We start from the raw sequence: 27,319 nt of genomic DNA on the forward strand, positions 1-27,319 counted from the left end.
GGCAGGATACTGAAATGTTTCCTGGGGCTTTAGCTTAGGCAGCTGGAAGCTGCTTTCTGTTCATGAGTATTAACCTTGAGTGTTATTAAAGAATTTAGAAAATAATTTGAGCTATTTTGAAAAAATAGAGCCTCCTAAACCCTCTAAATGCTCTCAGGCCAGACAGGACACATTTTCAGGCTGCTTTTGGCCATTGGCTACCAGTTTGTTACCTCTAGATTTCCCCTCTTTTTCTGGACACTCTATTCCCTCTGACCCTTCCTGTTTGGTCAACGTGACTGGATATCAGATCACTTTTTTTTAAACTGTTTTTTCTATTTTGTCTCCATCTCATACGTCGCTCTTACTCTCTGTCCTCTTCCCTGGCAGCAATGTTGGTATGGGACCTTCTTACGGGACCTGATGGCTGTGATTCAGGCCTACTTTGCCTGTACCTTCAATCTGGAGAGGAGCCAGACAGGTGACAGGTGGGATGAGAGCCAGTTTTGCTTCGTTGGTTGCTTTGGCTACAATGTCTATCCCAGTTTCTTCCCCTATCATGAAAAGGCTGAGTAAGGAGAAGATGACAGGTTAGGGATGAGCTCACTGACCCTGAGAGTCTAGCTAATCTTCCTAAGGACCCTGAGACCCACTCCAAGACTTGAAGGTTCTAAGGGTCATGAGACAGTAAATGGAAGGGGTCACAGTATGAATAATCTCGAGAAAATAGCAAAGAAGGGGCTAGAAGGGCATGTATGTAAGACTGTGTGTATGTTTAGCAGGGGAGAGGGGATGGAGCATTCTGAGATTTTCCTCTTCAGAGATTCTCCTATCTTCCCAGAATTGACCTATTTACCACATGTGGGCTTTTAGAGAGATGGGCTATTTTTTCCCAGCCTACAGGTGTTTCAGGAGGCTGCCAACCTCTTTCTGGACCAGTTGGGGAAACTGCTGGCCCAACCAGATGACTCTAAGCAAACTTTGCGGAGGGATAGCCTTATGGTAATCTACTCCTTTGTCCAGATTTTTGTCTTTGATGTCTTTCCCCATGTTTCTCCCTTCTCCTTTCTTATAACTGCATGGGGTTGGATCAAGGTAATACAAGCATTTACTGACTTTGTGCCATATGAAGAGAAAGTCCCCGTCCTCAAGGGACTAGAAGTAGTCTAGTAGGGGAAATGAAAAATGATCAAGGACTAGTACATTAGAACTTATATAAAACTTGCATAAAATACAGAAGCACCACTGAAGAAGATACAATTAATGCTGTTTGGGGAGTCCTAGAAGTCTTGAAGGAAATCATCTTTGCTAGAATTTGAAGAGCACATAGAAACTTGCCAGGTGGATGAGGCAGGAAGTAGGGAGGACATTCCAGGCAGAAGGAACAGCGTACATAAAGGTCCAGAAGTATTAAGCACTGTTCCCTGTTTTAGGGAACCACGTGTAGAAGTATTCCTTTTCGAAGAGATTGCAGATGAGCTAGTTTCTCAAACTTATTTGTCCTGTGGACTAGTAAGCTAGTGAGTTCTCGCCTCTGGACTCTGGAGGTGAGGGCCAGGAGAACAGAAGATTGAACAAGAAGATACCTAAGTTCTAACTTATGTCAGAGGAGACAGAGAGGAACATCAGCAAGGAAGTAAACAATTGCCTAGTTGTTCAAACTGGCAATGAGGGGACACAAATCTGAGCTGCATTTCTGCCTCCAGCGAGCAGTCCATTCAGACTCTTCTAGTCTGAGAGCCTATTTTAACATCCTTCACCCTCTCATGTCAGGAAGCTTTTCCAATGTCTAACCTAAATTTTGGCCATCAGTGACTCATGTTACTGGCCGGCATTTATCATATATGTCACTGTGCAGCGAGTGCATAGGGAATTTGGAATAAACCCCCCCCACCTCCCGAAATTCTGAACCAGTAGTACTAGGTTGGGAGGGGACCCAGGAATCCCTAGGAGTTCTCATACTCATGGTCTACAGATAACACTTTGAGAAACATCATCTGGGAGGCAGTTGATCAAAGAATAGAAGGGTTGACACCTAAAATTGCCATCCTTGAAACATGAAGGTGATTATTAATGCATTTTCTATGCAAAGAATACTTAGAATGTCACAGCGGGTCCCTCTGGGTTTTCTCTTTTTTTCTCAGGTTCTCTAGGGGATTCTTGCTCCTTACCCTAAGCCCAGTCAGTCTGCTGCCCTAACGTCAACCCTGCCTTTGTTACCCTTAGTGCTTTACTGTTCTGTGTGAAGCCATGGATGGGAACAGCTGGACCATCTCCAAAGCCTTTTACTCCAGCCTGCTGACAACGCAGCGGGCGGTGCTGGATGGGCTTCTTCACGGTTTGACAGTCCCCCAGCTCTCTTTCCACACCCCCCCAGGTAACCAGGGGTGTGTGATTCACTTGACTCGAGAGTAACTCTGGCTCTGCCCTCCCAACTGCCATTGTCTCAAACAGTGCCTGACATTTAGTGAGTGCTCAGTAACTAACTGTGTACTGAAAGAATGAATGGGGATCTGAGAGAAATAACCAGGTCCTACCCTCCGTTCTTCGCCTTTCTCTATAGGAGCCCCCCAAGTGAGCCAGCCACTGCGGGAGCAGAGTGAGGATCTGCCTGGAGCCATGTCCTCTGCGCTGGCAGCCATATGTACTGCTCCTGTGGGGCTGCCCAGCTGCTGGGAGGCCAAGGAGCAGGTCTGAACTGCAGTTTTTGGTTCCTCTCATCCATGTTGCTGGAGATGAGGAAGCTGGCCTCAGTTTCTTAGAAAGGCAGAAAAATGAGCATTTATGCTTCCCCTTACTCCGTATCTCCAGAAACAGACGCTCCCACCCTGGGTCTGTGCCACTTTTAGAACATGATGTCACCAAAACCCCAAAGCCCTTGGCTAGCTGGTTAGAGAGCTCAGTGACAAACTGCCCATGTGGCAGAGCGGCTGCTCTGAAGCCACCCATGATGCTTCCTCAAGGGCTCAGGATTTATATTTCCTGCTCCTTTTGGCCAGTAACACTTTCCTCTGTACCTGCCCATACTGAGGCTAAAATAGGCCATGACCATTGGTTCTCCATTGGCCATGACGACTGAGGATGGGATGGGGTCTGAGGTTCCTGGTGAACTTGGGGGAGAGTGGCTACCAAGGGGTCAAGAGTCCTGATTCATTGGAGATAGGAGAGAAATAGTATTGGAATCAGGAATGGGATGGAGGCTTCAGGTGTGTCCCTACAGATCTCTAGGCATTTGGCGAACCAGCTCAGTGAAGAGAGCAACCAACTGAGGCCATCCCTCATCTCTGGCTTGCAGCATCCCATCCTGTGCCTACACCTTCTCAAGGTACTGCCTGTTCAAAACTCTTGGGACTTCATATTTCTCTTTTCTTCTCTTTTCTTTTCTTTTCTTTTCTTTTTTCTTTTCTTCTTTTCTTTCTTTTCTTTCAGAAGGGACAGAGGGAGAGGGAAAGAGAATCTTCAGCAGGCTCCATGCCCAACACAGAGCCCAACATGGGGCTGGATCTCACGACCCTGAGATCATGACCCAAGCTGGAATCAAGAGTCAGGCGCTTAACTAACTGAGCCCCCCAGGCACCCCCAGATTTCTTTTTAATCCCTAGGACTAAGAGAGAAAGAAAGAGAAAGACACTGAGAGAGACAAGAGACCCCATAGGGTCCCTTTCTGCTTTTAAATCTATTCCACTGAGATGGCCCCAGTGTTCACCAGTCCTCATCAGAACAGAGAAGTAGCCCAATCTCAGTGTCTTATAGCAAGAGTGGGATGGGCCTGAACTTCTCTAACACCTCAGTGTGGATACTAGATCCGTTGAGAGGCTAGCCTGCTTCTCAGCTGAGCCTTCCAATCTAGTTGCCTGGGGGCCATTTGGCCTCACTGACAGACTGCTTTGCACTCTCTTAGGTTCTCTACTCATGCTGCCACATCAGTGAGCGCCTGTGCCATCTTCTAGGGCAAGAGCCCTTGGCCTTGGAGTCACTGTTGATGTTGGTCCAGGGGAAGGTAGGCCAGCAACACAGGCAGGTATATTGTGGTGGCCCCACTGCCTCAATCAGAAGTTGCTCTGCTATCTTGATTTCCTTTGTAGGTAAAGGTCGTGGATTGGGAAGAGTCTACTGAAGTGGCTCTCTACCTCCTCTCCCTTCTTGTCCTTCAGCTGCAAGATCTGCCTCCTGGGTAAGTCATAAAGTGGGGTCTCTCCGCTGGAATCTCCCATCCCCATTGCTCACCCTTATGTAGAATATGGGGAATGGCACCTTGTAGCCTCCCCTTAGGAGGGATTGGGATAGAGAGAGTGAAGTCTTCTCTACAAAGAATAGACCTAGATTCCCACCAACTTTGTGCCAACCTACATGGAGAGTGCTGTCCAGCGGGGAGGGAGGCCACCCCCCTGCCTCTTTTCACTCAGCTGCACCCTTTGATGTGTCTCCTTTTTCCAGAATGGAGAAGCTAGGCAATGAGATTGCTACTCTCTTTACTCATTCACACATCGTCTCTCTTGTGGTGAGTTTTCAACTTTCTTCTTCCTCCCCTTTTTGCCCTGCCATCCAGCCCTTCTGGAGAACAGACATCACTGTGTCATTAGCAGCAGGTATGACGCATATTCCGTGGCGCCAGATGGAGACATAAATCCTCTGTCTTGACTGCTGTGCCAATTCAGACATTCCTTCTTCTCTGACTCCCCCCCAGAGTGCAGCAGCCTGTCTGTTGGGACAACTTGGGCAGCAAGGGGTGACCTTCGACCTCCAGCCTGTGGAGTGGATTGCTGCAGCCTCACACGCTCTGTCTGCCCCTGCGGAGGTGAGATAGCCCAGGGAGGACACAGACCCAGTGCTCCTGTCAGGGGAGGAGACTGAAGCGCCAGCATGACTGGGGCAAACCAAACAGTTGGAAAGGAGCCATGGAGTCTTTCCTTTCCTGTCTGTCTGTTCCCAGATCACAGCCCCCTCTGAGCCCAGACTGGCAGGCAAAGAAGGAGAGGGAAGGGGACCCAAGTTACCAGAGGATGTGATTTCCCTGTGTACCTCACTCCCTTCCTCCGGGAGCTCCTGCTCCTGTTATTAAGATCTTTTCCAAAGCTTCATCCCTTCCCCTCAGATGGCAGATTGTGCTCCCTGTCCCCCACCCCACCACCCCGCCTTCTCCTCAACCAAGTTGGAAAAGGTAGCTGGCATCCTGAGAACTCTTCACAAATCCTGTCCACTCTGTAGCCTCCTTTCCACTTTCTCCTTTTTCTAGGCCCTTCCCCACTCTCCTTTTTAGATACTTTTGGAACCCACCTGTCTCTCATTTGTAAAAAGGATAGACTTTGGATTCAAATGATCATCATCCTTATAGGTGCAGAATTCTTTAGAACTCAGAAAGTGTTTCACATGTTATCCCATGACACGCTGGAGAGAGACACGTGAGATGTAATGGTACTGACCTGCTTCCCCTAGGTGAAGTGGAACTTCAGAGAGGTGGTGGCAGTAGTGATGGTACTCCCTTTCATCCAGGAGCCCCGGTCAGTAACCTGGGAGTCATCAGAGACTGTGCCCTCTGCTCCATTATTCCCCCACCTAGATGGTTCCCCTGGGCTCCCTGTGTTCTGCCTTCCTGTCACGTTTCCGATCTTTTTTTTTGCCTGCCACCGTCGTTGCCCTGCCTTAGCTTGTGTGCACATCATCTGTCTTGCACTGTGGCACTTGCCTGCCGAAGGATCTCTTTTCTAGACTCTCTCCTCTCCAGTTTATTCTCTTCACTGCCACCAGAATGAGCTTTCTTAAAAGTCTAGTCATTTATTCAACCAGTAAGTATTTAGCACAGAAACACATATTGAGTACCAGATGCTATCCTGGGCACTGAGGGTATAGCAGTGAATAGAAGAGATGAAAATCTTGCCTATGGGAACCTTGCATAAGTCCTCAGTGGCTTCCCACCACTTCCAGGATAAAATTCAGACTCCTTTACCATCTACTCAGAGCTCATCTGTTACCTCTGGGCTCTGTAATCCTGCTATACCCAGACTTACCACTTCTAGAATTTATTCTCATCCTTCATAAGCTACTTTATTTATGCTATGAGTTCTATTTGGAATGCTGTTCCTTCCTACTACCTCTTTCTCTTGACTGGCTTTTCGACTTTCAGTTCATCCGTGTTCTACCTCCAGAATGCAGAGTTAGGTCCTCTCAACCTAACCCCCATCCCAACCCCAGACTATGTATCTTTGGGGCAGAAGTAGTCATTGAATGAATAGTCAGGAGCCAAGGCTCCAAAGTCCATAAGAGTTCTCCCCACTGCCCCAGGTTGAGGAAGAGCTCTTTCTGCCTGACCGGGAGTTGCATGCACAGGTTCATGAGGCACCCTCTTCATCTCTCCCAGGGATCTGCATTCTTCCTGCTTCTCTCCAATAGGTCCGGCTGATTCCACCAGGTTGCTGTGGCTTCTATGATGGCCTCCTCATCCTCCTGCTACAGCTTCTCACCCAGGTATGGGGGCATCCTAGGTTGAATGGAAAGGCAGGAGAGAGCAACTAGGTATTTTGATGAACCGCTAGACAATAGGAATGAAGAAGCAACCCACACTTACCTCATCAGTCATACTTGGTGCCTGTGATAGCCTTCAAATGGGACCCCCCGCCCACCCTCAGCACAGATTTCCTTTCTAAGAAATCACAGCTGCATCCCTCAGGATTCAGTGGGGGAGGAGAGCTATAATTCCCTGGCTTTCAGCAGACATGGGTTAACCCATCTTAACATGGGTTAAGATGTGATAAGAAAGGAAACTAACAGGGAAGTCCCAGGTTGTTGGGAAAACAGAGGAATTATTTCTGGGACTGCCTTTCCTTATAGGTCAGGGATGAGAGTGCAAAAAAAAAAAAAAAGCACTTTGAGGCCTGACTTTGACCTCCCTACCCACCCTCCTTTAATTTCATTTTCAGCCAGGAAAGGGTAGCCTGTTAAGGGACGTGGCTGACTCAGAAATATGGACCGTTCTGTGGCACCGGTTCTCAATGGCTCTGAGGCTCCCTGAGGAGGTGTCTCCACAGGAAGAGGAGCCATCACTATCCAGGCCACAAAGCCCAGAGCCAGACTGGACGCTGATCTCACCCCAAGGTATCTTTCCATCCGCATGGCCTCCATTGTGAGACCAAAGTCTTGATCTCTCTTCAAGAGGCAGACTAGGGATGCCCGGGTGGCTCAGTGGTTGAGCATCCACCTTTGGCCCAGGGCGTGATCCTGGAGTCCTGGAATCGAGTCCCATGTCAGGCTCCCTGCGTGAAGCCTGCGTCTCCCTCTGCCTGTGTCTCTGCCTCTCTCTCTCTCTCTGTCTCTCATGAATAAATAAATAAATAAAATCTTTAAAAAAAAAAAGGAAGAGGCAGACTAGCACTGGGTTAGCCCACGGAGATTGCTGCGGCTGCTGCTGCCAGGGCAGAGGACGGAGTGGGATATGCTGGGTAGGAAAGGGACTAAATAGGTGGGAGCCCCGGGAGCCCTGGAGAAGCAGGAGCACCTGGGCCTCTTGCCTGCTCCACGGGGTCTCCATTCTTGGTGTTTTCAGGCATGGCAGCCCTGCTGAGTCTGGCTGTGGCCACCTTCACCCAGGAGCCCCAGTTATGCCTGAGCCACCTGTCACAGCGTGGAAGTATCCTCATGTCCACTCTGAAGCACCTGCTTTCCCCCAGCTTCCTGCGTCAGCTGGGCCGGGCGTAAGTTTGAGCAAGAGGAGGGAGACCCGATGGTTCAGAGAGTCTGCAGTACAGGGTGGGGGATGAGGAGGGCTAGGCAGGAGAGCCGTAGCTGACAGGTTGAGCTGTGAGGCAAGCCATGGCACTGAGGAGGGTGGGGAGTGGGAGCAGACTTGGATTTGAGGAGGGGCAGAGAATGGTAAAAGGGTAGGTAAGCCGCACCTGGTAAATCCTCCCACACTGCCCTCGTTAGGCCTCAGGGGGCTGAGTTTCTGCCCGTCGTGGTGCTCTCTGTCTGCCAGCTCCTCTGCTTCCCCTTCGCCCTGGATGTGGATGCCGACCTCTTCAGAGGTGTCTTGGCTGACTTTGTGGACTCAGAAGTCGCGGCCCACCTGCTGCAGGTACTTGGGAAGCTCCTTAGGCACGAAGGTGGAGATGTCCAACCCTGTGTACTCTGATTGACTTGCTGACAGCTCCAGGGCTTTCCTGGGCCCCTAGAACAGCAGAGTATCTGGCTCCATGTAAGAGCTGGGAGTGGAGAAAGCATTCAGATCTGAGCAGAGAGCATTGGTTGGAGCTGGGTCTGGCACCGCCACTCTCCACCAGTCCCTCATCTGGATCAGTTGGAGCTCCTGGGGAGGACATCCCAGTCAAGGCACTGGAGACCCAGCTCCTCAGCCAGGAATCACTTCTCTGGCAATTCTTGGCATGAAGCAGTGGGCCTTTGAAGGCCAAGACTGAGTACTTGCAGAGCAAGGAATGATCTTGCACTTGTTCTCCTGGGCTCCACAGTGTCTCACGTGGAGGGCTTGGGTCAGGTCTTCCAGTTCTCTGTGGTCTTTCCCAGCATAGCTTGGCTTTTCTCTCTGCCAGATCTTGGGTTCCTACTAGCTACCTCGCTGCAGTGAGTGCTCCAACTCCCTGAACCACTTTTGCCTGCTACCCTGCTCCTCTCTTTCCAGGTCTGCTGCCACCATCTTCCGTTGCCTCAAGTCGAGTTGCCTGTCAGCCTCCTCACACGCCTGGCCCTCACGGATCTCACGTCTCTCAACCAGTTTGTGAACACAGTGGCTGCCTCCCCTAGAACTGTCATCTCCTTCCTCTCAGTTGCCCTCCTGGGTGACCAGCCACTGCTAACCTCCGACCTTCTCTCCTTGCTGGCCCACACAGCCCGAGTGTTGTCTCCTAGCCACTTGTCCTTTATCCAAGAACTCCTGGCCGGCTCCGATGAGTCCTATCGGCCCCTGCGCAGTCTCCTGGGCCACCCAGAGCATTCTGTGCGGGCCCGCACTTATGGGCTTCTGGGACACTTACTGCAACACAGCATGGCCCTGCGTGGGGCGCTGCAGAGCCAGGCCGGGCTGCTCAACCTTCTGCTATTGGGGCTTGGAGACAAGGACCCTGCGGTGCGGCGCAGTGCCAGTTTCGCTGTGGGCAATGCAGCCTACCAAGCTGGTCCCCTGGGACCTGCCTTGGCCGCCGCGGTACCCGGTATGACCCAGCTGCTGGAAGATCCTCAGGCTGGCATCCGGCGCAATGCCGTGTCTGCTCTGGGGAACCTGGGGCCTGAGGGATTGGGGGCAGAGCTGTTACAGTACCAAGTACCCCAGCGGCTCCTAGAAATGGCATGTGGAGACCCCCAGCTGAATGTGAAGGAAGCTGCCCTCATTGCCCTCCGGAGCCTCCGACAGGAGCCCTGCATCCATCAGGTATACCCACGGGGATTTGTGGACCACGACAATGGGGTTGTATTTCACAATGTTTTTCTGAGATAGTCTTTAAGGAATTGGGACACTCAGAAACCCCCCGTTGGGAAGCGGGAGATGTCTGGGCAGTGTGCTGGAGATGAGTTTGCCATCTCCCACCTTCCACCCTGGAGAAGGGAAGGAGTGTGGGAGGAGCTCCAATGAGTGGGAAATTCCTGGGATCCCAAGAACCAGGGTTTCTATCTCCTCGAGGCTGTGTGGACAGAGTTGAGGGCACAGCAGGCTATGTTGAGGCATAGAGAGATTTCATTCTGGGGGCCATTAAGTGGCTATTTTTTTTTTTTAGCACTTACCATGTGACAAGCAGCATGCTAAGCATTTTACCTTTATTATCTGCTTTAAGCTATTATATTCCTTATTTTGCAGGTGAGGGCACCAAGGCACTAAGATTTTAAGAACTTATTCAAGTTACAAAGCTAGTTTGGGAGACTGGAGCTCAAGAGTCTGAGTCCTGAGCCCATACCTTAACCACTGCTTTATTTTGCTTTTTCTGCTGAGTACATCAAGTAGCTGAATGGAAATCACACGTCCACGTCCAAATTGTAATAGTGCAATGTGGTAGCATTGGATGGCTCATGCAGGACAGATAGTTTGACAGGATGGTGACGATATCAATTCTAGGATTTTTCTGGCAGTCCTTGTGGGGAAATAATGAAAGGGATTCCCAGAGGTAATGAGGTTAAGGCCCACTGGTCAGGCTCTACGACTGGGAATCATACTTTGTGATGAGCTGTCACTGCTGCATGGATTACCCTTTCTGGGGACAAGTGCATGGATCCCTCAGTGCCTCAGTTTCATGGTATATCACCAAAGTGAACAGGAGTAGACCTCTGGTCCTGCTGAGCCTCGTCTCCACGGTTTCTCTTAACCCCACCCGATCTGGATGGAGTCCCTGGTTTCCTTTTCTTTGTTTTCTAGGGTGGGAATTGTTGGGCCACATGAGAGTCCTCTGTGTGCCGTATTCCGTCATCTGCTCTCTGTCCCACAGGTGCTGGTGTCCCTGGGGGCCAGCGAGCGATTGGCCATGCTTTCTCTGGGCAATCAGTTACTGGTGCACAGCAGCCCCCGCCCTGCCTCTGCCAGACACTGCAGGAAACTCATTCACCTCCTGAGGCCAACCCACAGCACGTGACCTCAGAGTACTGTGGTCCAGCCTCCAGCCTGTTTGCCCCCTTATTGCCAACTTCTCCTTTTTCTACTGTACAAGCCACCAACTCAACCGAGAGCTAAAGAGACTTAAAAAAAGAGAGAGAGAGAGAGATAAGCTGCAAGTCAACTGATTTGTGAATGAGAAACTAGAAGAGATTTATGTATAAAGCTCCCTCCTTTCCCCAGATTCAGGATGATTTCAACCAGTAAACTTCATTGCTGTTGGTGCCAGAGAAGAGTCCTTCCTTTTCTATATTGAGGGCTCTTTCTGCAATTGTGTGCCTTTAATCCCAGGAACACACCTCCTGGACCTCGGGGAGGCACTTTCTATCCAAGAGCTCTCCCTTTCTGGAGCTTCTATAATCCTAGCAGGTTCTTGCTGTAGTGCACTGGCCTCAGGTCGGTGATAAACAGGACCTGTCTCACCTTAGGGTGATAAATGCCAGTAGTCCCTGCTGTGGATGGTTCCCTGGCCCCATTGCCCACATTCCCATCCATGGGTTAGTATGGAAAGAGACTTGTCTTTCTTTTTCTTTTTTTCCCTCCCTTCCTTCCCTTACTCCTTTCTTCCCTCCCTCATTCCTTTCCTTCCTCCTTCCTTTCTTTCCTCCCTCTCTCCTTCCTGCCTTTCTTCTGCTCATCTTTCCTCTGTGAATTCTTATAATAAAAGGTATACTTTATCTTACTTGGAGCTGCCAGGGTAAGAGTTTGGGGAGGCTCAGCTCCTCTCTCAGCTCTTGTGGTGCTGGAAGCACTTGTGTCCTGTTCACACAAGATCCTGGTTTGGGAGTTTATTAATTGTATCTCTTCCTGCCTTCCAGCTTCCTCCACCCATAATGAGCTACATGTAGTTACCTACTTCCAAGCCAAGGCCAGTGGAGCTGAAACAGGGAGGAATAGGATTAAACAGAGAGGTACATTGGATTGCTTTGTGATCTCAGCCTTAGTGATGAGTTTTACTGTTTGATGGAGTTTCAATGTATAAGGAAGCCCAGCTGCTTGAGAAGGGCAGCTGTTTATGGATGTTGTGCATTTTACCAGAAAGATGTTTGGCAGACCCATCAGTTAGAGTCATGATCCAGCTGGAAACATACTAGGAAGCTTAAACCTTAACTCACTGGATGGCTTGCAAGGGCTCTGATTTCTCCATCCACAAAATGGGGAGACTACTTTTTATCCTATCTAAATTCCAATTATTTTCGAAATGAAAGATAAGTAAGATGCCCTTTTTTTTTTTTTTTAAGATTCTATATATTTATTTGGGAGACAGTGTGCAAGCCAGAGGAAGAACAGAGGGAAAGGGACAGGCAGACTCTATACTGAGTGCAGACCCTGACATGGGGCTCAATCTCATGACACTGACATCACAACCTGAGCCGAAATCAAGAGCTAGATACTCAACCAACTGAGCTACCCAGATACCCCAGGTGCCCTTATTTTTATAAGGAATTTTATTTAGCCCTCACCTTCACTGTGCACTGTCTGTGTTTATATTTTAGCAAAAATAACATTTTTCCTAGAAACCACTATAATTTCCTCCTATCCAGATTATTTCAGTTCAGTTCACAGTTCAGTCCTTTCTCTGTGGCAGGTATTGTTCTAGGCATTGGAGATAAAGCAATGCGTGTTCATCACAGAGTTTCCATTCTGGTAGGAAAGACAACTTACTAAAATGAGTGAATTCTGTATAGCATGTAGAGATGTGATAAAGCTCTGGGAAAAATTAAGCAGAGAGAGTATGAGGAGTGTTGAGTTGGACGGTCAGGGGAGGCCCCACTGAGATGTCCTTTGAGCCAAGACTTGAAGGAAGTGAGAAAATGAACAATGCAGCTATCTGAGGGAAAATCCAAGACAGAATAATCATTGCAGAGGCCCTGAGGTGGAAGTATCCCTGGGGGGGCTTGAGGAGCTGTGAGGAGGCCAGTTTGGATGGAAGATGCGAAGAAGGGGGAGAATAGTAGGAGCTGAGGACAGGAAGACAGTGGGGACCAGGATGTTGTAAGCCTGGAGACCTTGAACTTTGAGTAAAGGAGGCATCTATTGGAGAGTTTTGACAGAGAAGTGATGTGATCTACCTTATGTTCTGAAAGATTACTCTTCATTCTGGTGTGCATGAACTGTAAAGAGTTGGGGGTTGGGGCGGGCTGTTGGGTGGCACGGTGAGTGCTTAGGAGGCTGTGGTGGCACCAATGGAATGGTAAAGAGTAGTCAGATTTTGAACATGGAGCAAATAAGATTTTTTGACTGATTGGATGTGAGGGTGTGAACAAAGAAAAGAAGACAAGGATGACTTCAAAGTTCTTGGCCTAAGCAATTGGGAGAATGGAATTGCCCTTAGCTAAAATGGGGAAGGCTATTAGTGAAGTGGTACTGGGTGGGAAAATTCAAGGTTTGAATGTTTTGAACATGTTAGTTAAGTCTATTAGTTGAAAATTTTTAAACACACGAAAGGAGAGACATGAGTTCAGTGAACTCCATTAGGGTTCCAATAGCTACCATATCTATTCTTTCTCTATTCAATCATTTAATTTATTTTTTAGATTTTTTTCTTCAAATATTTTTAAACAAATCTTGGGAAATATAGAATGTTACCCATAGTACTTTGGTGTATATCTTTAACGGATCAGAACTTCTGTTTTTGTTTTTAACAAAACCACAGTACTTCTTCAAGACTTGTCTAGATTCAGGCAAATACAGTATTGTATTTTAAAATCTAGATTTTTCTCCCCTAAAAGATGATCTAGGAAGAATTACCTTAAGAAAAAATTATTTTTTTCCACAAATAATTCACTAAATATTAGCTAGAAATACCATGCTTGTCTGGTACATAAAAAAATTGATATAGAGAAATTAAATATGCAAACTTTTTAGGTTATCACATAAAGCAATATTTAATTAGTTTATGAGAAAGCATAATAAAAAAACATGTTTTCATCCTTGGGGGCATATAATCTAAGGGCTTAGAAATATGTAAACAATTTCACCTCATTTTACATCACTGCACAAAGTGCTGAGAGGATTTGACATGAATGGTCTGAGTAGTGCCTGGAATTCAGAGAATGTCTGGAAGGTTTGAGGATTTGTGCCTGTGTTTGGTTTTGCATGTGTATGAGTGTATATGTGTTTTAACTCCTTTGGTGTGATAAAGAGGTTAACGTTTTCAAACATTAAAAGTAGAGAGAATGGCATAATAAACTCCCAAGCCCTGATCCCACAGTTCGGCTGTTATAAACGTTTTGTCACACTGGTCTTAACTATTCATTTTTAAATTTTGTCATTGCTATGGTTTAAAAGGCATTCTATTTTGAAATAGTTTAAAATTTAAAGAAAAGGTAAAAGAATAATTACAAAGAACTTGCATATACCCTTCACCCAGATTCACTGATCGTTAGCATTTTGCCATAACTGGTTTTACCATATTTTCCTGAACCATTTGTTAGTAAGTTGTAAATATCATGTCCTTTTACCTCCTCAGATTTATGTAGGAATTCCTTGAGATCAAGGATATTCACTTATATAATCACCACATGATTGACAAAATCAGGAAATTTAACATTAATATAATACTGTTAACTAACCTGCAGCCCATATTCAAATATTGTCAATTGTTCCAATAATGTTTTGTTCTGTGTTTTGTAAAATGGCTCATTTTGTTTTGTTTTCAAGTTTTTATTTAAATTCCAATTAACCTATAGTTAATTTGTTTCAGGAGTAGAATTTAGTGATTCATCACTTACATGTAACACCCAGTGCTCATCATATCAAATGCCCTCCTTAATACCCATCACCCATTTAGCCTTCCCGCTGCCCACCTCTGTCCAGTAATGTTCTTTATACCAATTTTTTTCTTGGTCCAAGATCCAACCCAAGATCATGTTTTGTGTTAGCTGTGTTGTCTCCAATCTAGAACCATCTCTCATCTTTGCCTTTTTTTAAATTGCTTACTTTTTTTTTTTTAAGATTTTATTTATTCATGAGAGACAGAGAGAGAGAGAGAGGCAGAGACACAGGCACAGGGAGACGCAGGCTCCATGCAGGGAGCCTGAGGGGGGACTCGATCCCGGGTCTCCAGGATCACGCCCTGGGCGTAAGGCGGTGCTAAACCGCTGCACCACGGGGGCTGCCCACTTTATTTAATTTTGTTGTTCAAATTGTTCCAACTTTGGTCATTGGTAGTTCTTTCAGTTAGCTCCTGTGATACACTCCCACCAGAGTGGTTTTTCTTGCTGGCACTACAAAATGCTTCAGGCTCATCATCTTGTATATTTCTTACCCTAGTCTTGGAATCAGCCATTTCTTCAAGGAACCCCTGTTCTTTTGGTATCTCTTTTGGAGAATGGTATTAGAAAGTAGGACCTGGGTACTGAGTGTGCTCATTGCCTCTAGGGTGTTTGCTATTAGTATTTTAAAAGAAAAGCAAACCCCTGGCATTGTGTCATTTAATCGCTAAAAATATCTATCTGTATTCTCTTAAATAACCAAAATGTCAAAGTATCCTGTAGCTGCCACAATGGATTACCTCAAATTTAGTGGCTTAAAATAGAGATTTATTCATTCACAGTTCTGGAGGCCAGAAGTCTGAAATCAGGCTTGTCTTAAGGACCTCCATTCCCTCAGAAGTCTATGGAAGAATCCATTTCTCGGCTCTTCCACCTTCTGGTGGCTCCAGGCATTCGTTGGCTTGTATCCACATCAGTCCAACCTCTGCCCCCTTGGTCACTTTGCCTCCTCCTCTTTTCTATGTCTTCTCCGTGTCTGTGACATCTCACTTTGCCTCAGGAAGGACGCTTGTTATGGGATTTAGGGCCCACTCAGGAAATCCAGGAAAATTCCTTAATCCTCTTAAAATCCTTTTCCATATAATATTTACAGGTTCCTGGAATTAGGATGTGGATATATCTGTGGCAGGGGGGGCCACCATTCAGTCAACTGCAGTAACGAAATTAACAATGGATTCTTAACACCTGTCTTTGTTCATAATATTCCCAGTCCACATTCAGATTTCTCCGTTGTCTCAAAAATATCGTTTACAATTGGTTTATTTGAATCAGGATCCAGGCAAGGTCCACTCACTGCATTTGATAATCTCTTAAGTCTCCTACAATCTAGAACACCTCACTCTATAAAAAAAACTCTGAAACTGTTGAAGAAATGAGGCCATTTATCTCTACATTGGCCCACATTCTGGGTTCGTCGGATTGCTTTCTTGCAGTGTCATTATTTCTCTTTACTTCCTATGAAGTGGAAGTTGGAGTCAAAGGTTATATTAGGTTCAGATTCAACTATCTTTTGACAAAAATACCCTATTTCCTAAATAGTGAGGTTCAAATTGCATCACATTAGGGGACATAATTTATGGCTGTCTCACATTTCATAATCTAAGATTGGGAAAAAAAATAATAATCTAAGATTGGTTAAAATATGTAGGTGATCTTTCCTGTGTAAATTCCTCCAGTCAGTCCTCTCATGGTTTTAGCATCTGTCAATACTGTTGCTGAAATCAATTATTAAGCTTCCTTGCTCTGGTCCAGATTGTTTTTATTAGGATAGTTTCACCTTTTATTATGTCCTTTATTTCTGTAGCCTACTGTTTAGAAAAGACCTTTTCACCCTCTAGCTCTTTCGATTGTCATTCAGATCCATTAGGTCTAGTGATATCTCGGACTAAGGACATCTGGGGTACTGTCTGCCTTGCCTAGGGAGATGAGTTGAGTCAGTTTTTTCTAAAGTTCATACCTGAAGCCCATAAAGCAGGTGGTTGTAATAGTACTCTACTGAGTGGATTGGAGTTAGGGTAAAATGGGTTGGAGGGAAAGGGGATCTAGCAATGTCTCCTTTCCTGGGGTTCAAAGTCAAGAGACTTTTGCTTAAAAGAACTATTAAGAAACTTCTTTAATAAAGTTTGAACTCTTTGATTTTAGAGGAGCGAATTAAAGCACGGCCAAAGAAAAAGTCCATACAGGTGAGGTGGCATCAAGGCCCAGAGAATCCTGGAATCCCAGAACGTACTCTTTAGCGGGTGGGGGTTGGAGGCCTGTGTTAATCTCAGGACTACATCTCCCAGAATTCCGCCCTCCGGGTCTCACGCGCCCTGAAGCGACTGCGCGTGCGCGAGGCAGGTGACGGCCTGCCCTCCCGGGCCCCACAACCCCCGAGATTCCGCGCGCCGGCCTCCCGCCCGCCCGCCGCCGCGATCGCCCCTTCCAGGCCTTCAGTCCGTCCGCTGGGGGCGCGCGCAGTGCGTGGCAGGCGGCGCCGGCGGCTGGGAGCGCGGGGCGCGCGGCGGTGCGTGGTTGCTAGGGGCGTCTGAGGCCGCCAGCTCGCCCAGCAGGCGGAGGGAGGAAGCCGCGCGGAGCCGGCGGCGAGCGGAGCCGAGGCGAGGCGGAGTCGACTAGGTGAGTGTGGCTGTGAAGCCGGGGGAGCGAGCCTCCGCCCGCCGCCCCGCCGCCCCGCCGCCCCGCCGCCCCGCCCTCTGCGCGGGTCCTTCCGCGCGGGTCCCCAGCCCTGCGGCGCCTCCCGCCCCGGCCCCGCGCCCTGCCCGCCGCCTCTCCCTGTCCGGGGCGGCGAGGGGGCTTGCGGCCTCCCACCCGGCCGGCTCTTCGCGCGGCCTCGGGACCCTTCCCGGTCTCCGCCACGCCCCGGGAGCCTAGGCAGCCCCGCAGCATCCCCTCAGCCTGGGCCTCCGTCCTCCTGGTTCCCGCCGCGCTGCGGTTTAAATCCTCCCCGCCCGGGGGTGAGCCCAGGCTCCTCTCCATTCGTGGCTGAGTTGAACATGGATGCCCACCTTTTCCTGTCCCCATCCTGTAGCTATAGAGAAGTGCTTTCCTAAACTGGAGAGTTTCAAACAGAATTTGAGATCTTGTAAATTTCTCTCCTTTATCCATCCCTTTATGTAATCATTCATTCAACGTTTTTTTTACGAACATCGACAAATATTTAATGAGCCGGCGCACTGTGGAAGGCGCTGGAAGACAGCAGTGGTGAACGAGGCAGGCTTGTCTTCGCGGAGCTTATAGTCCGGGGGAGATTTTAACCAAGTACAAGCGTTTGCCATACTGCGTGGTGTGTGCCCTCGTGGAAAGTTAACCCGACTCGCTTGGAAAACTATGTATCTGATCCCCATTCTTTGGTCTTCGCACCCTCATTCTGGATCTAGGAAATGTTTTAATCCTTCCTTTATAGAGTCCTCCTTGCTGCCTTAGATACTCCAATCGCATCTTCCTCTACTTCTTCACCTGTTGATTTAGCCAATCAGGAAGTAGTTAGGGAACCCTTCGGGACAGCTTTCTGTCCATCTTCATTTCTTGCAGCAAGTATTGAAACACTGTTTGAGATCCACGCCCTCCCCCTTGATGCTGAGAAAGTTATTACCAGCTGCTTGTTGGTTGGACTGAATGCACATTGAAAAATTATCAAGTGTTTTCTGGGAATAAAGAAGTGGAGAGCACATTCTAGATACAAAGTAACTTTAGAAAAAACACAGCAAGGCCTAAAAAGAGAACTGGAAACAGTTTGACAAATGCAACCTGGGTTTGGAGGTAGCCATCCAATGACAAATAGAAAGAGGAAAATTAATAGGGGTTAGATCACAGAGGACCATAGTTTTTTTTGTCGTTGTTTTTGTTTTTTAGATGTTTTCTTAAAGAGAACAGTTTCCTCAGGTATTTCAAGCAGGGTAATTGGGGCCCAGGACTTCCAAGGAAGACACCTGCACATATAACTGTAGAAGAATCAATTTCCAGATCCTCAGCTTCCAAATGAACACTTCTAAAACTGACCTTATGAGAAAAGGTGGGGCTGACAGGATGTTCTATCCCTCACACCTCCCAAATTACAGTGTTTTATCCCAAGTGTAAAAACATCAGGTTGCCAAGTGGAGCATTGGGAAATACTGATTTCAGGAAAGCCTCCTTTGGTGATTACTTTGAAAACCCAGAAGGCTTCCTGTCTTCCCCTAATACACATTGCTCTTAGGGGGAGGCTTGTTTCTTGTGATATTCTGAATTCAGATGAACTCAACAGTTAAATGTGGCTAGAATGTTTTTTTGGAGACCATGGGTTTTTCAGGCTGTGGGATAAAACTTGCGGAAAAACTTTTAAAGAGATTTCTTTTAGTTTAGATGTGTGTTTTTCAATAGGAAATTTTTTATCAAATTATTTTATCAAATCATGAAATGCTTATTCAAATACAGTTAATCCTTAACTTAGTTCTTTCTATAAAATGTTTACTAGGTTCTACCTACTTTTACCAAAAGAATAAACTTGTTTAAACTTCTGATGAAGAATCTCAGAATTAAACTTTAATGTGCAAGGAATATATGATTTAAATTCTGTTGGGGATACATGAGTAAAACCATTAAAAGAGTATGTAGCAGGAAAACTGGAAAGATAACTAGCAGGAAGATAACATTAGATTTGTGTTTGAGATTACTGTAGCATCAGTGTGTGGGTTGGAGGAGGATTTTATTTTTTTATTATTATTTTTTAAAGATTTTATTTATTCATGAGAGACAGAGACAGACAGAGGAAGAATCAGGCTCCCTAAGAGGAGCCTGATGCAGAGCTCGAATCCAGGACCCTGGGATCATGACCTAGGCCAACGGCAGACACTCAACCACTGGACCACCCAGGTGCCCCTAGGAGAGGATTTTAGACTGGAGGCAGGGAGCCAGTGAGAAAACTAGAGACCAGGCTAGAGATGTTGAGGGCTCTGTGTTGGTTGCAGTGGGAATGGAGAGGGTTTAGAGATTTTTTGGGGGGGTGGGGAGGTTAGAGATTTTTAAAGTTGATAGATTAGACAAAGCCTGGTGGCAAAATATACAGAGTGGGACAAGAATCAGTTTGGAATGATCCTAGGTTCTGACTTTAGTGACCAGGTGGGTGGTAATGCTAGAGAAACTATTAGGAGCAAGGGCAGCTTTAAGGAGGAGGATAAAGGGGTTCACACTGGACATGCACCAAGTTGTGCTCCCCACATCCAGGTTAGAGAGGCCTAGGAGGTCATTCTGTAGGTCTGGGTGATGATAAAAAGTTGAGAATGGAGGAGGTGGTTGAGGTCATGGGATGGAAGAGCTTGCTCTAGGAGAGTTTATTGAGCACTTACTCATGTGCCAAGCAAAATGAGAAGACTGAACTCCTAGGAACACCAACATTGAGAGAGTAAGAAGAGGAAAAGGGATAAAAGAAGGAGACAGAATTTATAACCAAATACAAAAATGAGTATAAATGAAAAGGCACTTGCTAAAGAGCTGCATCTGAATGAAGTTTTAACTTCAGGATCTTACACTCATGATCTGGAGTTGAGTTTAGCTTCTCCACTAGATTGCTTTGTGACCTTGAGTTGTCTTGTAGGCTCCCTGGATTTTAGCACAAGATTAGGTACTTTGATCTGTCCATGAAATGCAGAGAAAAATTTTATTTTCTTTCTTTCTTTTTTTTTTTTAAGATTTTATTTGTTCATGAGTGACAACACAGAGAGAGAGGCAGAGACATAGGCAGAGGGAGAAGCAGACTCCCTGCAAGGAGCCTAATGCAGAACTTGCTCCCAGGACCCCGGGATCATGCCCAGAACCTAAGGCAGAGGCTCAACCACTGAGCCACCCAAGCACCCTGAGAAAAATTTTCTTAAATGTCCTGAATTTCTTACCCTTTTCCTCTGGCAGAACTGGGAAACTAGATCAGGCATTTTGAAAAAAATATGGGGATTGCTAATCTCTTGGGCCCTGAAATACATAGAACTTTGTCCTTAGGAGCCCTCATGGATGTTCTAGACAGGCAATGGTATTTTAGACCAAAGGTACTCAGCCTTATTGCTTTTAGGACTCCTTTATGCACTTTAAAACCTCTTCAGGATCTTCAATATATTTTTTAATGTGGGATATGTAATCTTGGCATTTACCATTTTTGAAATAAAAATATTAATTCATTTAGAAATAATAAATACATTATGTTATCGTAAGCAGAATTTTTATTTTATATTTTCAGATTTATTTATTTATTTATTTATTTATTTATTTATTTATTTGAGAGCTCGCTAGCAGTGGGGAGGAGCAGAGGGAGAGGGACAAGCAGAGTACACGTGGAGTACAGAGCCTGATGTGGGGCTTCATCTCATGACCTGGAGATCATGACCTGAGCTGAAATCATGAGTCGACACTCGACTGACTGAGCCATCCAGGCACCCCCAGAAGCAGAATTTTTAAAATGAAAAATGATACTGTTTCAAAGAAATCAGTGAGAAGAGGCATTGTTTTTGCAAATCTCTTTAATGTCTGGCTTAATAGAAGACAGCTGGATATTCATATCTCTTTCTGTGTTCAGTCAATTGTAATGTGTTGTTTTGATTGAATTATTAAGTAAATCCAGCCTCACAGACATTTAGTTGGAAAGAGAGGAGTATTTTTAATAGCCTTCCAGATAATTATGGGTATTCTTTGGTATTACACAAAAGTTAAGGGATGGTTTTATGAAGGTTATCGCAATGTGGAATCTGAAATGAACTATTCACATTTTGTTATGCTAAAATCCATTGGTCTGTCTCTCATTTTGACTGTTTTTTTTTCTTTTTCTTTTTTTTTTGGTTTTTTTTTTGTTTGTTTGTTTTTTTGTTTGTTTTTGCTTGTTTTCCACTCAGCCTTTTACCCAGACCTGATTCTGTAACATTGTGATAGGTATCTGGAAAACACTGGTTTCACTGAGTTATGCAGCTCTTCCAAATGTTGCCACATTTTATTAACAATATGAAAAAAATCATTCACATTATCACCACCACACTTTCACCAGAAAAATGGTTAAATTTGGGGAAGCTGTCAAGCTCATGGTGGCATACAGTTTTGCCCAAATTCTGATTTTCTCTTGGAAGCTGAAGTTTTATCTTTGGCAACAAGTACTGTCAGTTGTTTTTCTTGAATTGACAGACTCACTTTATTTTCTAGAAAATGTTTGCCAAATGCCAAAGTCTGAATAACCCATCACTTTTGTGTCATTTATTCTTTCAAGTGAACACGGTGTTCCACAGAAAAATTTTGCAATACAAACACACTGCTTTCCTTAGAGATAGCCACCACCTTCTGGATGTCACAGAAGTGTTTGTTTGACACGTGCTGCTTGTTTTGTCACATTATTAAAAAGATGCACTCCGGAATTGAGATTTAGTATGATTTTTTACTGTGTCATCAAGGACATTCTTGAGTGAAGCTGCTATTCTTTTGCTGTGTAGTGAGGAAGCATGTGGGGGTAAAGGATCCAACTTGGTCCACCAGCACCAACAGTCTGGCCCACCATTGCTTTTGTACCATCAGTGGGAAGGCTAGCACAATTAAAAAGGCAAATCATATCTGAATTTTGATAGGAAAATAGTTTTTTGTTGTTTTTTTAAAGATTTTATTCATTTATTCATGAGAGAGACAGAGCGAGAGAGAGAGAGAGAGAGGCAGAGACACAGGCAGAGGGAGAAGCAGGCTCCATACAAGGAGCCCGATGCAGAACTCAATCCCGGGACTCCAGGGTCCTACGGAAACTAGCTATCTTAACTTGCAGTACTGCCCCTCCCTTCTCATAGGACTGGGGTAGTGGCCTTCCTTTCTCAGTAAGCCTTCTAGAAGTTCCATTGCCCCTCCAACTTTTTTTTTTTTTTTTTTAAGGGAGACATAGCTAGGGATTTAGCTCATAAGAGAAAACGAGTCTGATTCCTACATTCCTCCCCATTCTGTTTGGTCCCAGGTAAGTCAGTTCTGTCTTCTAAAATAACTCCTGAGCAATTAAAACGATCCCATTAGAGCTCTTTCCAATTGTAGACTCTGAACCATTTCTGATGTCCTGAGTTCCCCTGGTGACCTAGGGAAACACCTAGGTGGAGGAGAAAAAGGAAACTGCAGATCCCAGGAGCCACACACCACTGCTGTGATATAAGAGAGTGATTTAATCAGTAGGTAATGAATAATTGCTTTCTGTAGAAATAGGTACATCATCCAAGTTGGTCTGGACCGGGCCTCTAGAGAGACTTGACAGTTTGAAACAACAGCCATAGATTTTCTAGCATAGGCTGCTCATCATTCACTCTCGACTAAGGAAGAAACTTGAGGCAAAATTACATCTCAAAGAGTGGAAGGCAGAATGAGAGAGGCAGTTTCCGAGAGCTATATGAAGATGACAAAGCAGGTCGGTGTGATCCCTGACGCCAGATGCAGAGGCTGTAGCCAGGGATGGCGGTCAGGATTCTACTGCAAGAGTCCTGCACTTGGTCAGGCAGGTGCTTGGAGGGGGTAGGGATTGGGCTGAGCCAGGTATGTAGATAGAAAGGGATGTTTCAGTCCATTTTATCTTTAGAATGCTCTGCATGTCTTTATCCTTCTTTCTTATCCTTTAGTCAGTTTTTTGTTTTGTTTTGTTTTAACAGCTTTGTGGAGGTATAACTGACATGGAACATATCCATCACCCCAAGCCAGTTGTTTTTGAAACTTTGTTCTAGTAGGGACCGAGTGTCCTGAAGTTGTTTGGGGAGGAGGCCCTACTAGGGTAGGGGTCTTTCTTCTTCTACCAGATTAGCTTTATAGTGTAGATACACACCTGAATAATGTAGGTACACAGGGGTTCCCTGTGGAAACCATCGTGGAGCTTATGAGGCGTAGCCTGTGGGAGAAGAAAACAGTGGTAAGAGTAGCCTTTGTAAAGTATCAAGTTAGAGGGATAAAGAAGCAAGAGATATTATTCATGGAGAGGGTGGGCTTGAGCTGGAACCTGGAGTTTTACCTGGAAAAGGTAAATGAAATATGAGGATTCAGAAGGAAGAGGCTTAATGGAGTAAAGGCCTACAGGCAAGTTTAAAAGGTTTATTCCAAGAGTTTAGTGTTAAGACCAGAAGAGTTCATAGGGCAGAGTTTAAGGTAGAGGGAGATGGGAATAAGCCTTCCAGCCCAAACTAAGAAATCTGGATTTTATTTATTGACTCATGTGAGAATCATCTGGAATGCTTGTTAAGAATGCAAGTTCCTGGCCCCACCACAGCCCGCTGAATCCACTCTGAAGATGGGATGGGGCTCAGGAATCTGTACCTCATGTTTGTTTGCCCTGTTTGTTTGTTTATTTATTTATTTATTTATGAGTAGGCTCCACACCCAGTGTGGGGCATGAACTCATGACCCTGAGATCAAGAGTCACACACGCTACTGACTGAGTCAACCAGTTCGCCCCAGCACCCCATGCTATTCTGATCCAGGTGATTGGTGGGCTACTGTGACACTTAGTGAGGACCCCTGGGAAATTTCTGAAAGGGGAATAACCTGATTAAGTGAAAAATAAAGCAGAGTTAATCTGGATGCTGCTTACAGGATGGACTTCGGAAGGGCATACCCCAGAAACACCTCAGTCTGGATGTTACTGCAATGGTCCAACTCTGCCAAGGGGGCGGGGGAAGTAAATGGAGGAAGCATGCTCAGAAGAAAGAATCTCTCAAGTTTAATGACTTTGTATGGCTTTGGAGAATAAGGGAAAGGAAGAAGAGTGACTTCAGTGTTCCTCTTAGGTAACTGAGAGAAAGAAGGTTCCACTAAAAAAAAAATTGAAGGTCAGGAGTGCAGAGCTAGTGTGGCAAGCTTGAAGTGGTTGGATATGCATGTGGGAAAGGTGGAACAGACAATTGGTGACCGGGACGTGAAGCTTGAGAGAGGTCAGGTCTGAAGAGTGGCTCTTCTGCAGGTAATGGTTGAAATAGCAAGGGCAGATTAGTTGGATGTGAGAGGGAGGATAAAACAGAAGTTGAGGAGGACTTTGGAGAGGGCTTCATGGGAAGGAAAAGGCACCCCTAAAGGACCTGGGTGTGGCTGTGGCCAAGTTCCTGCACTGTGTAAAGTAGCAACAAGGAGATGGTTGGTAGGAGATGAGCACCTGTTTAATCGGAAGAGGGCTCACTGTGGCTGCGCTGGTTTTAGCTGTTGTAGATGCATTTGTGTATTCAGCAAATATTTAATGAGCCCCGATTACATTTCCAGGGCTGGGCACAGACTGTGTAAACAAGGCCCCAGTTCTCAAAGAGCTTTCATTCTGGAAGAGAACACAAACAAATAACAAAGGAATGTATAAATAATTAAAGTTTTTATTGTAACAATAATGAACAGCGTTTTTGACTAGGTGATTCATTTATACAGCCTGAAATGAAAATGATAGACAAGGTATACATAAGTAAGTCTCATACTCCATTGGTCACCTTTTTAAAAAAATATCAGTTCGTATTTATTCGTCCACTGTTTCTTTAGGCAGTTATAAGGAAATACTAATACACAATAATTTCAGCTAGTTGAAGAATGAAACATATTAGAATAAGGTAATGTGATAGGGAATGATTGGGGGTGGTACAGTATTAGTGTAGATAGGTTCTTTGAGGTGGTGATGTTTGCTGAATGCTGAGGGAACTGGGCTGGCCATTGGGAGATCTGAGTGTTTCAGAAGGAACAACAAAGCCCCTGGGAACGCAGGTGGGAACATGCCTTGCTGAGGGAAGAGAGTGGCTTGCATAAGGTCAGAGAGATAGGAGTCAGATCACGTAGGCCTTGGAGCCACCAGATGGCTTTAAGCTACATTTTTAAAAAATTAATTAATTTATTTATTCATGATAGAGAGAGAGAGAGAGAGAGAGAGAGAGGCAGAGACACAGGCAGAGGGAGAAGCAGGCTTCATGCAGGGAGCCCGATGTGGGATTCGATCCCAGGTCTCCAGGATTGCGCCCTGGGCTAAAGGCAGGCGCTAAACCGCTGTGCCACCCAGGGATCCCTAAGCTACATTTTTTTTTAAAAGATTTTATTTATTTATTCATGAGAGACAGAGGCAGAGACATAGGCAGAGGGAGAAGCAGGCTCCATGCCCGATGTGGGACTCAATCCCAGAACCCCAGGATCATGACCTGAGCCAAAGGCAGACGCTCAACCCCTGAGCCACCCAGGCATCCCTAAGCTACATTTTAAAAAGAGCGTCTCCACCACAGTCTAGAGAATTGAATATAAAGAAGGCGTAAGAGTTCAGGGAAACCAGCAGTGAGAGGTGATAATAATAGTATGGACTAAGGTAATAACGGTGGAAATGGAGAATAGATGGCTCCAGGGACGTGTATTTGAAGCTAGAAAGACTTCTTGTTGGATTGAGTGAGTAGGAATGAAGATCTGAGGTCAGGGTGAAATCATTACCCAGGGCATGCTGGGAGTTTTGGTGTTGCATGAACACCTATCCCAGGGACTTAGCCCCTTCTGCTTGTATGTTGTTTTGTTTTGTTTTGTTTTGTCTTTACTGAAGTCTTTTTGTGCAATTGCAGCTTATTTACTGCCCCTGACTCTACAAGGATTAACCTTGGCTCTAAAAGTGAATCAATTAAGTGAGGAATATGACTGATGCATTCTTATCTCGGCCCTGCTCCTTTTGTCCTTAGCGTGACTTTATTAAAATTTGACATTGCCATCTAATTTCAGGGAGATGAAGAGAAAGCATGTTCCCTTCTCGAATAACAGGAATCATAGAAAACCTTGAGTTTCCCATATTGTCACCATGATCCCTTTCTCTAGCCAGTCCTTAGCTCAGCCTCTAGGTTCCTGTTTCTCAGCTGGTGCTGGCAGCAACTGCTTTCTAGGTTGAAGTCAACACAAGGTAGTGTTTTGTTGGGCAAGGGAGCTTTTCACATAGAATCAGGTTTAAACAGCATTTCTCCCCTAAAAATTGGAGACATCCCCCGAGATTCTGTGTTGATGGGCTCCAGATAAAGTGTGTTGAACTGTATCTGCCAGTCTCTGGTATTTGCCTTCTTCTTCGAACTCCCCTTAAGCCGAAGTTTGCAAATTCACTCACACATGAGAGCAGAGTATGCTGGGTGGCTGGTTCATATAAAGGTAGCTACACTGAAAAGACTTATGTTCTGGGGAGGCCCTTCACAAGGCATGTGACCTTTGTTCTTATACCTTAGTGATGACAGATGGATCCCCAGTCAAGCCTCCTTCAGGTAATGGAGCAAGGAGTAGGTCTTGCTTCATTGGCTGGAATCATTCCCTGGTAAAATCCATTCCTCCCAGTTCACTTCCGCAGAAGAGTTGAAGGTGACTGTATGCTGCCTGCCTCTTGGCCTGAGGAAAACAAAACTCCTCTTTAAGTAGTAGTAATTTTTTTTTAACTTTCTTATTTTGAAATTTCAGACTTGCAAAAAAAGCTGCAAAAAACAGTACAAAAAAATTCCTATTTACTTTTTACCCACATTTATCAAATGTTGATATTTTACCACCCTTGCTTTTTTATTCATGAATGAACCATGAATTGTTTTTTTGAAGTATTTGACAGTAAGTTGCAGGCACAAAACCTCTTTACATCTGAATATTTCCTAAAAACCCCCTAAATGTTTCCCAAACCAAATATATCCTCTTAAATTGCCACAGTATATTCATCAAAATCAGGAAATTAATACCGTAACTATAATGTTATTGCTAGATCTGCCTTATTCAGATATGGTCAATGGTCCTGTCACTGTCCTTTGTTTTAGGAGCACACATTGGACTTGGTTGTCCTTTTTTGTCTCCTTTAAGTGGAATAGTTCCTCAGCCTCTGTCTTTCATGAGCTTGACACAGTTGAAGAGTTCAGACCAGTTATTCTGTAGAATGACCTTTGATTTGGTCTTGTCTGATATTTCCCTGTATTCAGATGGTGCATTTAGGTCAGGGAATCACAGATGTGATGGTGTGTCCTTCAGTGAGTCATAATGAGGTGCATAATGCCAATTTGTGCTCTTA

At 45.5% G+C, this 27,319-nt stretch overlaps 2 protein-coding genes across 12 annotated transcripts in view; both read left to right on the plus strand.

The window, feature by feature from the left end:
- Window positions 1–10,676, plus strand: part of STK36 (serine/threonine kinase 36) — a 24,478-nt gene extending 13,802 nt beyond the window's left edge. For all 9 annotated transcript variants that reach the window (XM_025441801.3, XM_025441803.3, XM_025441806.3 and 6 more), the window contains 15 exons: window positions 370–467; window positions 876–981; window positions 2,206–2,356; window positions 2,543–2,670; window positions 3,200–3,304; window positions 3,881–3,979; window positions 4,065–4,153; window positions 4,417–4,480; window positions 4,667–4,777; window positions 6,370–6,444; window positions 6,897–7,071; window positions 7,520–7,667; window positions 7,900–8,047; window positions 8,609–9,355; window positions 10,401–10,676. In XM_025441801.3, coding sequence (XP_025297586.3) covers window positions 370–467; window positions 876–981; window positions 2,206–2,356; window positions 2,543–2,670; window positions 3,200–3,304; window positions 3,881–3,979; window positions 4,065–4,153; window positions 4,417–4,480; window positions 4,667–4,777; window positions 6,370–6,444; window positions 6,897–7,071; window positions 7,520–7,667; window positions 7,900–8,047; window positions 8,609–9,355; window positions 10,401–10,544 — 2,388 coding nt within the window. In that variant the 3' untranslated portion in view covers window positions 10,545–10,676. The remainder of the gene's footprint in view (window positions 1–369; window positions 468–875; window positions 982–2,205; window positions 2,357–2,542; window positions 2,671–3,199; window positions 3,305–3,880; window positions 3,980–4,064; window positions 4,154–4,416; window positions 4,481–4,666; window positions 4,778–6,369; window positions 6,445–6,896; window positions 7,072–7,519; window positions 7,668–7,899; window positions 8,048–8,608; window positions 9,356–10,400) is intronic.
- Window positions 10,677–16,789: 6,113 nt separating this feature from the next.
- The window catches only part of TTLL4 (tubulin tyrosine ligase like 4), a 36,506-nt gene continuing 25,976 nt past the window's right edge, over window positions 16,790–27,319 (plus strand). For all 3 annotated transcript variants that reach the window (XM_025441660.3, XM_025441661.3, XM_025441658.3), the window contains exon 1: window positions 16,790–16,956. The gene's annotated coding sequence lies outside the window, so the exon portion shown is untranslated. The remainder of the gene's footprint in view (window positions 16,957–27,319) is intronic.

Source organism: Canis lupus, chromosome 37 (genome assembly GCF_003254725.2).
Source record: "Canis lupus dingo isolate Sandy chromosome 37, ASM325472v2, whole genome shotgun sequence".
Lineage (NCBI taxonomy): Eukaryota > Metazoa > Chordata > Mammalia > Carnivora > Canidae > Canis > Canis lupus.